The sequence below is a fragment of the Liolophura sinensis genome, chromosome 11, assembly GCF_032854445.1.
Source record: "Liolophura sinensis isolate JHLJ2023 chromosome 11, CUHK_Ljap_v2, whole genome shotgun sequence".
In the NCBI taxonomy this organism is placed as follows: domain Eukaryota; kingdom Metazoa; phylum Mollusca; class Polyplacophora; order Chitonida; family Chitonidae; genus Liolophura; species Liolophura sinensis.
The window spans coordinates 29,232,443-29,244,867 of record NC_088305.1 but is presented as its reverse complement, the minus strand read 5'-3'; the positions used below and the strand labels follow the sequence as shown (position 1 = coordinate 29,244,867).

The window sequence follows — 12,425 nt, the reverse complement described above, 5'->3', positions numbered from 1 at the left end:
CCTGCCCGGTTTCCCCCAAAATAGTGCGCCGTTGTATAATTGAAATATTCTTGATATTTAAAACAGCAACCAAACAAGCAAGTCAGATCAAACCTTTTGTTAATTTTTCGTTGTTCTTGATCTGACAGTGTGTTGATAAGCAAGACTTTAGCTGAAAACTAAAATTCATACTTTTATGTTTGTAGCCATTACAAGACGGAAGTTTGACATGACCAACGATGAGATCTGTCGTGCTATTAACAGGTTTGTAGTTAGTTAGCAAAGTATAGATTGTCTAGATGGAGTCGGTGGGATATTTTTAAATTGAAATGCACGTCAAAGTGAGGCTTTCTGAGAGAGTCTGTGAAGAAATTTGTATGAAAACTTGAGTATTTTTTAGTAACCCCTCATATTTTGACACATTTACTTCTTTACTGGAACTAAACTGGCTCGATCAAATCAGTCAGTTTGTTAATCGGTAAAGTCACATGTTCACCTGTGTTTTGTGTTAACTCACCAGCCTTGACCTGAAGACACTGTCTCTGGACATGGTGGACATTCTATTGACCGTGCTGCCCAATGATGCGGAGGTAAGACATCAGATTTTTATTCTAACCACAGGTAATGGTGAGTATTTTGATGATACTCATTGATGCATAGATATTGCAGACACACTGCATTTCAGTCACACTATCATGAGGTTTACTGTATTTCATCTAAAGTTAAGAATTTTTAGTGCGCCTGTACAAAGGACAGGTAGCTTATGTCGTACCCTGAGCATCAGCATCAACAGGGGAAACAATGTTAAACAAAATGTTAGGAGTTGTATCTTAAAAAGTACTACATGTATTGAGATCAGAGTTTGCATACATGTGGAGCACAATAACCCGAGGGTGATATTCCATCGTTGATTCAGTACATATTAAATGCCATAAATTACTGAATCCTTGACTTAGTGTATTATGTATCAAAATCGATGTGTTAAGTATAGCGTGTATTGACCTGAAGTTTTGCTTGCATATAAAACACAGTGACACAAAAGTGTGCGTATTAATTACCGTAATTCACCAAATTCACGATTGCAGTTCCCTATGTCATGAGCTGAAGTTCTGCATTCATGAGTCGCTTACAGGCGAGCTCTTTGGTAGCCTTGCTACAAAGTCTAAGTTTAAGTCAAACATTTTGCATGGTTCTTGCTTATTCATCCATCTTATAGGGCCACTTAAAAGGTTTTAGTGAAGTTCTATTAATTTCTGACCAGAAAAACAGAAGTATTGGCATGATCAAAAGTATAATTTTATGACCTAAATGCATTTCTTAAATTGCTGATTGACATACCAAACTTCAGTGAAATACAATACATAGGATTTCTTTAGAATGTGGAGAAGAGAAAATAGTTTCTGGTAAATAACTTCTTCAGTATGAGTATTATCTCTTCACGCCTGCAGGAGTTGTATATTTGTTTGTGATTATTGGTTTGATTGTCATCCTTTGGAATAGTTAACAGCTTTGTCCAAAGTGAGAATTGTATTTGATTGTGTTCCTAATTTTACATATGAAATGTTATAATGAAAGCAAATGTAGTCTTGGAGGTTCATTGAAGAAACATCTCCGTTTTATGCATTTCGCACACAATGTAAAGCAAGGTTTTGCCAGCATGTTTTCAGCGTAATTCTGATGTGTTTGTACATCTTATAGCTGTAATAATGCTGATGTGGCCTTCATTCACATCCTGACAGGTTATGATTGTCTGTGGTGTAGTTTGTGAAGTGTGTATCATTGGATTAGGCAGATAAGCTACACTGTAGATGTCAAATCCAGCTCATGCTGGCTTCCTCTCCGGCTGTAAGTGGGAAGGTCTGTCAGCAACCTGCGGATGGTTGTGGGTTTCCCCCGGGCTCCGCCTGTTTTCCTCCCACCATAATGCTGGCTGCCGTCGTGTAAGTGAAATATTCTTGAGTACGGCGTAAAACACCAATTAAATAAATTAAGTAATAGTGTAGATGTAAGTGATAATGTAGATGTAAGTGATAATGTAGATGTAGGTGATAATGTAGATGTGAACGATGACATATTTGTAATTGTCAGGTAAAAGCATTCAGGGAGTATGAGAAGGAGAAGAAGCCCATCGGAGCTCTGACGGATGAGGATCGTTTCATGATGCAGGTAAGCCAAAAATAAATTAGTGTGACAGTTTCGTGATGTCGTTCAGATGTGAAATATTTTTTGACTGCAAATCATTTCTGTCATTAAAGCATGTTGAGTGCAGTGATTCAAGATCAAGGCAATTAAGCTATGAATTTAACTGCTTTCAAAACAGAAAGGGCCCTGTTTGGTTCATTCAGCGAAAGTGTTCTTGCACCTGTTAGCGTCTGACCAATGAGAATGCGAGATTATATTCAGCTCCCTTTGTTCAGGCTAGCATTTATTGAAGACCACAGATCTTCTAGACAAATAGAGTTGAAGTCTGTCAGTTGTGAGAAAATTTGTCATCTGCTTGTGAAATGTTTGTGGTTTATGCCAGGCACCCTGGTTTTCTCCATCGATGAAACTGACGGCCATTGAACAAGTTAAAAAATTCTTGAGTGTAGTCTTAAGGACAATCAAAAGAAATCAGTGAATGACTCCCCCGTTGTCTGTGTTTGTGTTAACAGCTGTGTAAGGTAGAACGCCTCACACAGAAGCTGAGCATCATGAGCTTTGTTGGGAACTTCTACGACAATATCCATCACCTTCAGCCGGTAAGTCCTCCATCCCACTTGTCCAACTGCTATCCTCGGGACACTTTTACAAAAAAAAAAAAAAAATGTTTTAATGCCAAGGTGAAGCCAAAGGTATTGTTTATTGCTATTCACATTGCTGGACTCTTAATAATCACTGTTTCAGTAAATGTCTTATCCAATGTAGTTATTTTAATATTTAGGAGACATTAATAGTGCTGAAAGCAAAAAATTACAAATTTTACCAAATTCTTTAGAGAGGCATTGAGCAACAATCAAGTAAATAATAAATAATTTTGTGGGGGGGGGGGGGGGAATTGTGTCCCCTAGGAGCTAATATTTCTTAGTAATACATGCACATGTGATTCAGGCGTACATTTTGATTGATTCGGTTTGTTTCCAGCAAGTGAACGCCATCATCGCAGCTTCCATGTCCATCAAGAATTCACAGAAAGTCAAGAAATTACTTGAGGTATTGACGGTCATGCTTTCATTTCTTCATCTAACTTTTACACTGATAATTGGCATGATGCTAATTTGGACTGATTTTTACCTTTGAGAATTAGCAGCGCTGGCCTGGGATAACAGAGCTAATTTGATACTGAAGTCAAAATTTTAGGTGACTTTAAAACTGTTTTTTTTTTAAAAGAAACAAGGACACAACAGTGCTTGACAAAGTAATGGTAAGCTAGTGTGAAAAAAATTTCAGCTAAAGTAACGGAAAGGAACATACCAAGTTTAATGATTGAAATTTTGACTTAAGTCTAGGATCATGTCGTTATCTCAGGGCCTGTATCTCACTTTGTTCTGCAGTTACTCAGACATAATCCGTTCACTGAGGGGCTCTAGTGCAAGTGGCCTTTAAAATTGAACGTTGCTGATGACTGTTATTACATTTTGTTGTATTACCACTTTTTGTTTTGTATCTAGTATAATAAGTCTCTATAGTTGAAAAATTAATAACACTGGATACTTCAAGAACCAAAGTCAAAATAGTCACCATTTTTTATGAAATTAGTCATGTTGAACAAAGAAAAAAAAAACAGTGGGTTTTATTTTGATTTTTTTCAGATTATTCTGTGCGTTTGGTAATTACATGAACAGTGCTAAGAGGGGTCCAGCGTATGGATTCAAGCTACAGAGTTTAGGACATGGTCAGTGAAGTGGACAAGTATTTTCCCATTGTCAGAATTATCTGTTAAATTACAATGTTATTTTCTCCCCTGGCTCTGCCTGGTTTCCCATCCACCATAATACTGGCCATATAAGTAAAATATTCTTGAGTAAAGCGCTCATCACCAGTAAGGTAAATACATAAATACATGTAACAGAGTAGTTTCCATATATTTCACTCACATAAAGGTTAACCTGTGTGTCATTAGTTTTTTTCTCTTTTTTTTTTTTTTTCTGTTAATTTGTGATCTGGACAATTCAGTCTGATGTAAAGAATTATCATTATTATTATTGTTGTTGTTGTTATTATTATTATTATTGTTAGTGTGTGTTGTCAAAAATTAACCCTCCAAAATCCCCCCCCCCCTCCCCTAACATTTTCACCGAAAGATATTCCTCCTTTTTTGTGCTTCAGCTGGTAGATGCGAAGTCTGGTGACAAGAAAGTGACGCTGATGCACTTTTTGGCACAAACAATACAGGACAAAATTCCCAGACTTGGTCAACTTTGAGGCGGAGCTAAGGTTTATTGACAAGGCCGCATTAGGTGAGGAACATGAACTCAGAAACGTAGTTGTTGGTTTGGGAAAAAAAAACAAAATAAAGTTGAGATGTACACATTCCGAAATGGACTAAGGGAGAGCAATGATTGTACCCTGCACAACTTTCCGTTCACCACCTGGTGAAATAAGGAATAAAATATGTTGACTTTGACTGACTGTCGATGGAACTGATCAAAGTTTGATTTTCCTGAAGTGGTGAAGTCAGATCTTTTTGCTGAGGCGGTTTTTGTTGAGAGATCAGGTGCTTCACGGCCACACATTGAAGTGAATAACAAGCAAACCAACTCTGTGTCATGATTTATGAAAATTGTTAATTACAGTGTATGTTACTATGGGAACTAATTTTTTCTTCAGTGACAAAGAATTTTGAAGTTTTGGAATGTAGAATGATATCCTAGTTTCAGCACTAAAAGTAAAAGTTTTGACCTTATGTGCCTCAAAAAAATGAACTTTTCGGGGCAGAATTTTAGGGAATTTAAGTATTTCTTGTTTAAATGGTCACAAAAATTATGTGCATATATGGAACCTTGTATTGAAGTTCTGAATATTACCTGATCTGATGAAGTAGTGGTCATTTTATGGAGAAATTTGAGATTGTTTGAGGTAGATGCGGAGTAAGGTGTAAGGGTTTTCTAACTGATGAGCAGGCATGAGCAGAAACACGGTGCGTTCTCTCCTTGTTACAGCAGCTGCAGACTTTGAATACTGTTATCATTTAGTAAGCAAATGCACATTTTAGCGACTTCCTTTCCGCTCTTGTCCACTACTCCAAATCTTCACAGAAACCGTATTTAATTCATATTTTGTTCTGATCATGCCGGCTCCTCTCTGGTTGTACGTATGTCTGCCAGCAAGCTGCGGATGGTCGTGGGTTTGCTGTGCCTGATTTCCCTCACCATAATGGTGCCCCCCCCCCCCCATCTATAGGTGAAATATCCTTGAGTACATTGTAAAACTTCAGTCAAATCAGTTAATAACCATTTTTTCTCTGATGACATCATGTACACCTGTCTTGAAAATGAGAATAAATCGAACATTCTATTTGAAAGGCTTGACCTCTGATTTGACAGTGTCGCTGGAGAATGTGGTGATAGATTTACACGAGCTGGAGAGGGGAATGCACTGACTAAGAAGGACTCCACAATAAAAAAGACCACAAGGAGCCGCCAGCGCTAATAAAAGATTTCTGGCCAACTCGAAGACAAATTCCAAAAATTACTAAGTGATACTAAAACAGCACAGGTGAGTGCCAGGATGGTTAGTTAAGAACAGCAATGTAGAGCAAGAGTTACTGGCTTAGTCATATAAGGTGTCACTCTCATTGTTCACACAAGGCTCTTAAGCTATGAAGTTACAGGTTCAAATCCAGTTCGAGCGTCTCTATCGGCTGTTGCGTTGAGCCATGAGACATATAAGGTGCAGTGGTTTCCACCAGGCATTTTCCACAATATTTCGGATATTCTATGAAGTGAAATCTGTTTTGGGCATGATGTAAATTTCAATAAAATAAAAGAACTTAAAGAGTATGTTTTGTATTTGACGTGGTGTGTATTATGTTGATGTCATACTATCAGGCATTCAGGCATTGAGGCACTGTATACAAGTTGAGCTTAACGCTAGTTTCAAAACGTTGAACAAAGCAACGAACTTACAGTTATTTATAGGCATAAGGATTTGGTAAAATTCTCCTCATTCATATATAAAGCTCAGTAACCTGATTCTTTAATTTCTATTTGTTTAGAATTAATCAGAATTTAGTAGAGCACATTTATGTGTCGATAAACATTAAATTTTTTTATTTATTTTAAACAGAGTTTCATTGCCTTTTTTTTTACCAGGATGCATATTCCAGGGTTGTGGAGTATTTTGGAGAAAATGCACCGAACGTTGCCCCCGACGACCTTCTTTCTCCTTGTTTGTCAGATTTTGTCAACGCGTATAAGGTGAGATGAGCTGATTAATCAGTATGCTCAGTGTTTACATAAACATTATTGCACGATAGGTCTCTAGGTGGCCAGTGACTTTTGCTGCGACTTGAAGTCAGGAGGTTTATCAGGTACCTGGCAGGGTGCTATCATTTCTCATTAACCTGTCCTCCGTCATACAATAAAAAACATGTGCATGTTGTATGGTATTAGAACAGGGATTGGGGACATCTGCGGCCTAGTGGTTAACGTGCTAGCACAGCACAATGGACTAAGAAGCCTCTCACCAATTGCTGTGAGTTCAAGTCCAGCTCATGCGGGCTTCCACCGGTCGTACATGGAAAGGTCTGTCAGCACCTGTGGATGGTCATGAGTTTTCCCCCAGGCTCTGCCCGGCGTCGTATAGTGAAATACTCTTGAGTACTGCGTAAAACAACCAGTCAAATAAACAAATGTTATAGCTAAAGATTCTGGGGAGCTTGGCCCTGAATATGGAGTTGGTAGATCTCCTCTATCACTGTGTTTGATAACGAGGGTTAGTCTTTCGGTGGGTGAAGACTATTTGTCTTCCACCAGTATGGAAGTGTTGGTCAGTATCTTAACAAATGTTGGTGGGTTATCCCACACACAGTAAAACTGACCGCCAGCCAATGAGTGAAGAATTCTTTGAGTATGACGTTTAAACAAGAATCAAATCAATAAACAAAAAATTCTGTTAACCTTTAGTAAAGTTTCTGTGGGGTGATACAAGTACGTGTACGAAAGTTGGCCTGACAGTTAGTTTTAAATGCATTCTTTGTTTTCAGGAAGCCGTTTTAGATAATGAACGACGGCAGAAGATGGAATTTGCTCTCATGCAGGAACCACCACAGCCTCCCAACAAGAAGAAAGAAAAGAAAGTATGTCAGGTAACATTGCATGGTCTTGCTAGCTGCTTTGGGAAATGGCTCTCCCTGGTAACCCAACTAATGCTGCAGTTAACTTCCCCCTGATCTGGTCTGCTGCACGTGGAGGCCTCATGCGGAGGACTGGCTTACCCTGGTTATCTCCCCTTGGTGACTATATTTCCAATAGGCTGAGTATTCAACAAGCTTGTATACTGTGTATTTATCATAATTGAACAATCTTATATATAATGTATATAGTATATCCTGTGTTATATTACAATCCACCATACATTTCCACGATTCAGGAAAACCAACACCATCCACCCAAATTTACATCTCCTACCTTAGTCAACTCCATTTACACCAGCCACCAGCTCCCAACTTGGTTCAGTTTTAAGGTATTTTCATGTAAGTGAGTGTGTCCCTTTGAAGAGAAGTCTCAAATCCTTAGCATTGGCAGTTCAGTAAACTAAGCAGACATATACTTGATTTTTTTGCTTGCATGGATTTTAGATTTATTCATCTGTTTACTATTGCCATATACTCTTCTTTTCCTGCTGAATAAAACCTCAAATTTCACACCAGTCACCAGATTATAACTTACTTGGATGAAATCTACTAAAAATGAATCTTGATTTGTTGCGGATTGTTTTCAGTTTAGTTCGCAAAATTTTTTATTGATGGATTAACAAACATAACATTTCTTAAGAGGGCTGTTTTCAGTTTGCCTTGCCCATTGTTTTTTTTTTTTAATTTTGTGTGGGAATTTGCTCGAATTTTTGTTAAGTTTACATTTTTGTTTGGCCTTGTTCAGTGATACCTATGCCATATTAACCCTGTTTGACAGGCTAATTAATCTGTTTATTAATGTTTGGCATTTGTACATGACATGAGATTACAAGTATTGTTACTCCTAATATGCTATCTCATTTTTTTTTACCTCAGTATGTAAAGAAAGTACAGAACTGTCCTTGTACCACAACCACAGTATTAACTGCCTCCCTGTGACATTGTGAACCCATCCCATGTTACACATAACTGAATACGAGGGACAAATGGTTGAATTTCTGATACGGAAACAAATATCTTGAGACTTGCTCTACTGAGATTTGAACTCCTCAAAATATATCGAGTCTCACAGCTCTACCAACTTAGCTTACCTGCCAGATGGTACTCTGGCAAGTTCAGTACCGTGTGGGAAGGTCTTCCAGCAATCTGCAGATGATCATGGGTTTCTCCAGGCTCTGCCCGCTTTTCTCCCACCATACTGCTGGCCACCGTTGTATAAGTTAAATATTCTTGAGTACGGCGTGAAGCACCAATAACATAAATAAATCAATAAATACCCTGTGTGTGAAAGATCATCACAGCTGCCTCTATAAAATTTATCTTTAAATAAACTGTGAAAGGTGCATTTTAGTACTTTTTAATGATCACTCCAGAAAGATTCTGTCCTGGATTCTGGATAAAAGTTTAAAATTTTAAAAGCATTTAATACAAGCTACTTTTAGGAGAGAGCTTCAAGATATTTAGGAAGTTCCGGTCTTGCAAATGACATAAGTGATAACACTTTCCTAATCAGACCTAATTCGAAAGGACTGTTGTACATTTTTTTCTTTTTCATTGTTTTTATTTTTTTGTCATTGTTTGTCATTTTATTTGCTTCGGTTCATTTCCTCTGTTTTTATGTCATTATGAGGTGTGGGGGGTTATATCTTACTGCATTATTCAAGCCTGCTGGATTTTGGGGGTTGTTTTTATTTGAATCTTAGAAGTGAAATTACTTTATTTTTACAGAAATATTACATCAATGACTTGTAAATGTTCTGTATCAAAAATACTTATCAATCATGGTTTAAATAACTGAAGTGAAGTGAAAAATTCTTCAGGATGGAGTTAAGAAAAAAATCTGTAATAAAAAACTTAAATAATAATTAAATAAATATACATGTATAAGATATTGTTGAAAATTATTGTAATTTTGATGTGTCTTGACTTATGTACAGTTAGTTTTGCTAGGACGTAAAAAAAAAAGAAAAGTTCTACACTCTAATGTACCATCAGCAATATGAAAATGGACTAATGAGCTGGTTTTGCTTTAAGATTCATGTATACCTGACTCACAGTTTCTCAGCCTTGCATTACCTCCCCCTGAACTGCATGTACATTGTTTTCATAACCAGGAGGCGGTCGTGAATGAGCTGAAGTCACGGAATCGTCAGATCAAGGAGAAGAAGTTGTTGAACAAAGACGAAGTGTACCATGGAGCTTTGGAAGACATTTTATTAGGTCAGACATTTTCACCACATTTTCCAGAAGTCCACCAGTTTATGACCAAGCATCAGTTCACTTAAATACAAATGCAAACGAAAGACTGAAATGAAAGAATGTGTCAGGTTACGAAAACATAGAACACTATGCAACAAAACAGATGGATTTTTTTCCAACCGTGTGAAAATCTTTTAAAAATGCTGTACAGAAGGAAAAAATCAGTCAGTGCAAATTCAATTGAATATTTGCCACTATTTTAGCCTCGTCAAAATCAGTAATAAAGTTCCTAAAATTTATGAATTTTGGTTTTGGTTTTGATCAGTTTATATCTGGAATATTTTTTTGTTTGTCTCCAGACTTAAAGAACGAGCCGTATCGTCGAGCAGACGGAGTTCGACGCAGTCAACGAAGGCGTGTGGAAGGGATTGTGCAGGCCCCGACTGGCAGGGCAGAGATGTTTTAGTCTCTCCTATGTGCATCGGTGATTTAGACACTGTTGCAGGTACACCCCTCTGTGCTGTGGCAGCTTGTGGGAACAGAGGAAGTTTTGATGTTGCAAACTTTTAATCCAGATGATGCCGTGACTTTGTGATGATGGCAGAAATTGACAAATTTGCCATCCTATCTTGTTAATCTTGAGGCTTCGTATATGATCAGCTTGAGTACGGTTTAATTTTGGTATGAAACTGATTTTATTTTGCATCATGAAATGGAAATTCAGCTTTGTAATTCTGTTCTGCCAGAGGAGATGATAATATTAAGGTTGGCTTAGCTAGAATAATATAAACTTGTGAATTTCAAAGATGGCGCTCCAGACATGGAGAGAGTTTGCAGAAGTTACAGATTTTGTGACTGTCTGATACTGTCTTGTTATGAAAGCAACAAGCATGTCATTCCACCTGCTGATTTTGTCAGTTACCACAGCAACCAGGAGAGTTAACTTTCTCAGTCAACTTACAGGTCGCAGGAGAGCTCTTACAAAGGGTGATAACTCCACTCCTACTTTAGATCATGTGCATCAAATGTAATGACCACTACTTCATCTTTTCTCACAACCCTCGATTTTACCTTAAAATTTGGCTAGGAATTACGCCAAAAATTGGGTGGAGTCAACAGTCAACCAGTCAACCAGTCAGGGGGCGATTCTTCAAAGCCATTTCTGACTAAGGACAAAATTTGAAATGTGATCTTAAAGCTCATGTTTCAAATTTTGACTGAAGTCAGAAATTGCTTTTTGGAATCGGCCCCAGGTCTTTTTTCACATAAATTCAATGACCACCTCCCCCCCCCCCCATGCACCCCCCCCCCCCCACACACACACACATTGTGCCATCTTGTCAATCTAGTGTATGTAATAGGTGTGTAATCTAGAATTGTCTACATAACCTGGAGGTATTACAGTCAGTTTGGAGATCACCAGTGTACATTTGGAGGGGCATTTCTGCTAAATAACCACCCTCTCTCAGATGAATTATAGGTCATTAATAAGCTTTCTAATGCTTTTCATGTATAATAGACAGACTTCAGATATGTTGAAATTCACTTTTTGAAAACCTTAATAGTTTTCAGTGGACATTTGTTACATGGTTAAAGCCTATTTTGAATTTGACTTGAAACCTTGACAAATTATGAGAAATGCCACAACTGAAGAGAAATGAAGTTTCAAGTGAAAAAGCGGAAATATTAATTTTATTCAGTAAGAGAGAATCTGGTCAATATTGAAATTATAGATTTGTTAAAGTCACTTCTGCTTAAAGGTCCTACCGTGGCAGATCAAATATAACAAGCCAGAAAATTTACTTTGCTTAAAGAAAGTGGGCACTATGATGCTGGCCGATTCAGCATAAATGAAATATTCTTGAGTGTGAGGTAAACAAACACCAGTCAGATTAATAAATAAATGAAGTGGGCAGATCCATATTGTCCATATCATATTATACTAGACCAAGATCTTAAAGACTGGAGTAAAAAAAACTTTGGCCCAAGATTGCATAATATGGAGTTTGGGGAATATAAGGTTCTTCTCTTGCTTTAAAGGGGTCTTTGTAAAAATGTCAGGCACTTATTTTCAGGCTTGTATTAATGAATATATATACTTGTATGTGTAAGTGTTTTCTTTTTTTTTTTTGACTGGTTCTAGGTTAAACTCCATTTGCACACATGGCGAGCTTCCAAGCTGACAGTGAAGTACTAAATATACACAGGATATAGCTATATCATCTAGTAGGGCTGCTGCTGTTGTAGCCAATTCATAGCACCTCAGTATTATGTCACACAATCTTCCCTACCCATTTTATTTCTTCACAAGTATTCATTAACGCTTCAAGTATCCGTACCCATACTTGGCCAAACCATTTATTCTGAAACTGAAATGAATACTCATTTTGTTAGAAAATTAAGAACAATGACTGTTAATGACTCACTGAATATTTATAAGCCTTTAGTCACGTGACTTAAAGTTGACCAAGAGGAGGATTACATCAGAGGTTTAAATGGACCAATCAAAGAGATGGATCTTGGCTGGGTAGCCAATCAGAGGATGTCCCATTGAAACAAACATCTTGAGATGTAAATCTGTCATTTGTCAAGAACATTTTGTCCATGAAAAGCAATGGTGACCAGGAAGTGTATATTGCAAGGATATACTGATACTCAGAGAGTAATTTTTGTCGTTTTAGACAAGATCTGGAGAAGACCTTGTTTCTATTGGAATGAATGTCAGTGTTGTTTGTGTGGTGTCAGTCTGTGGTTATATTGACTGCAAACTAACACTTCTGCCAATAAGAGAATGTGTTTTAGCTCAGTCAAGAGATGATTGAAGTAGCAATATAGAAAATTACAGTATAGAAAATATTATGTTCACTCCAATCACCAGAATCTCATTGTCGTAGTGTAATAGATTTTATAA

The 12,425-nt window shown here is 37.4% G+C and overlaps 1 protein-coding gene across 1 annotated transcript in view; it reads left to right on the top strand.

The window, feature by feature from the left end:
• The window catches only part of LOC135478074 (formin-like protein), a 56,865-nt gene extending 46,041 nt beyond the window's left edge, over positions 1–10,824 (top strand). Inside the window, 14 exon segments of the mRNA XM_064758344.1 lie at positions 186–243; positions 500–569; positions 2,068–2,145; positions 2,634–2,720; positions 3,103–3,177; positions 3,778–3,870; positions 4,288–4,356; positions 4,358–4,418; positions 5,505–5,627; positions 5,630–5,676; positions 6,273–6,377; positions 7,166–7,267; positions 9,430–9,535; positions 9,874–10,824. Coding sequence (XP_064614414.1) covers positions 186–243; positions 500–569; positions 2,068–2,145; positions 2,634–2,720; positions 3,103–3,177; positions 3,778–3,870; positions 4,288–4,356; positions 4,358–4,418; positions 5,505–5,627; positions 5,630–5,676; positions 6,273–6,377; positions 7,166–7,267; positions 9,430–9,535; positions 9,874–9,980 — 1,181 coding nt within the window. The 3' untranslated portion in view covers positions 9,981–10,824.
• The last annotated feature ends 1,601 nt before the right edge of the window (positions 10,825–12,425 follow it).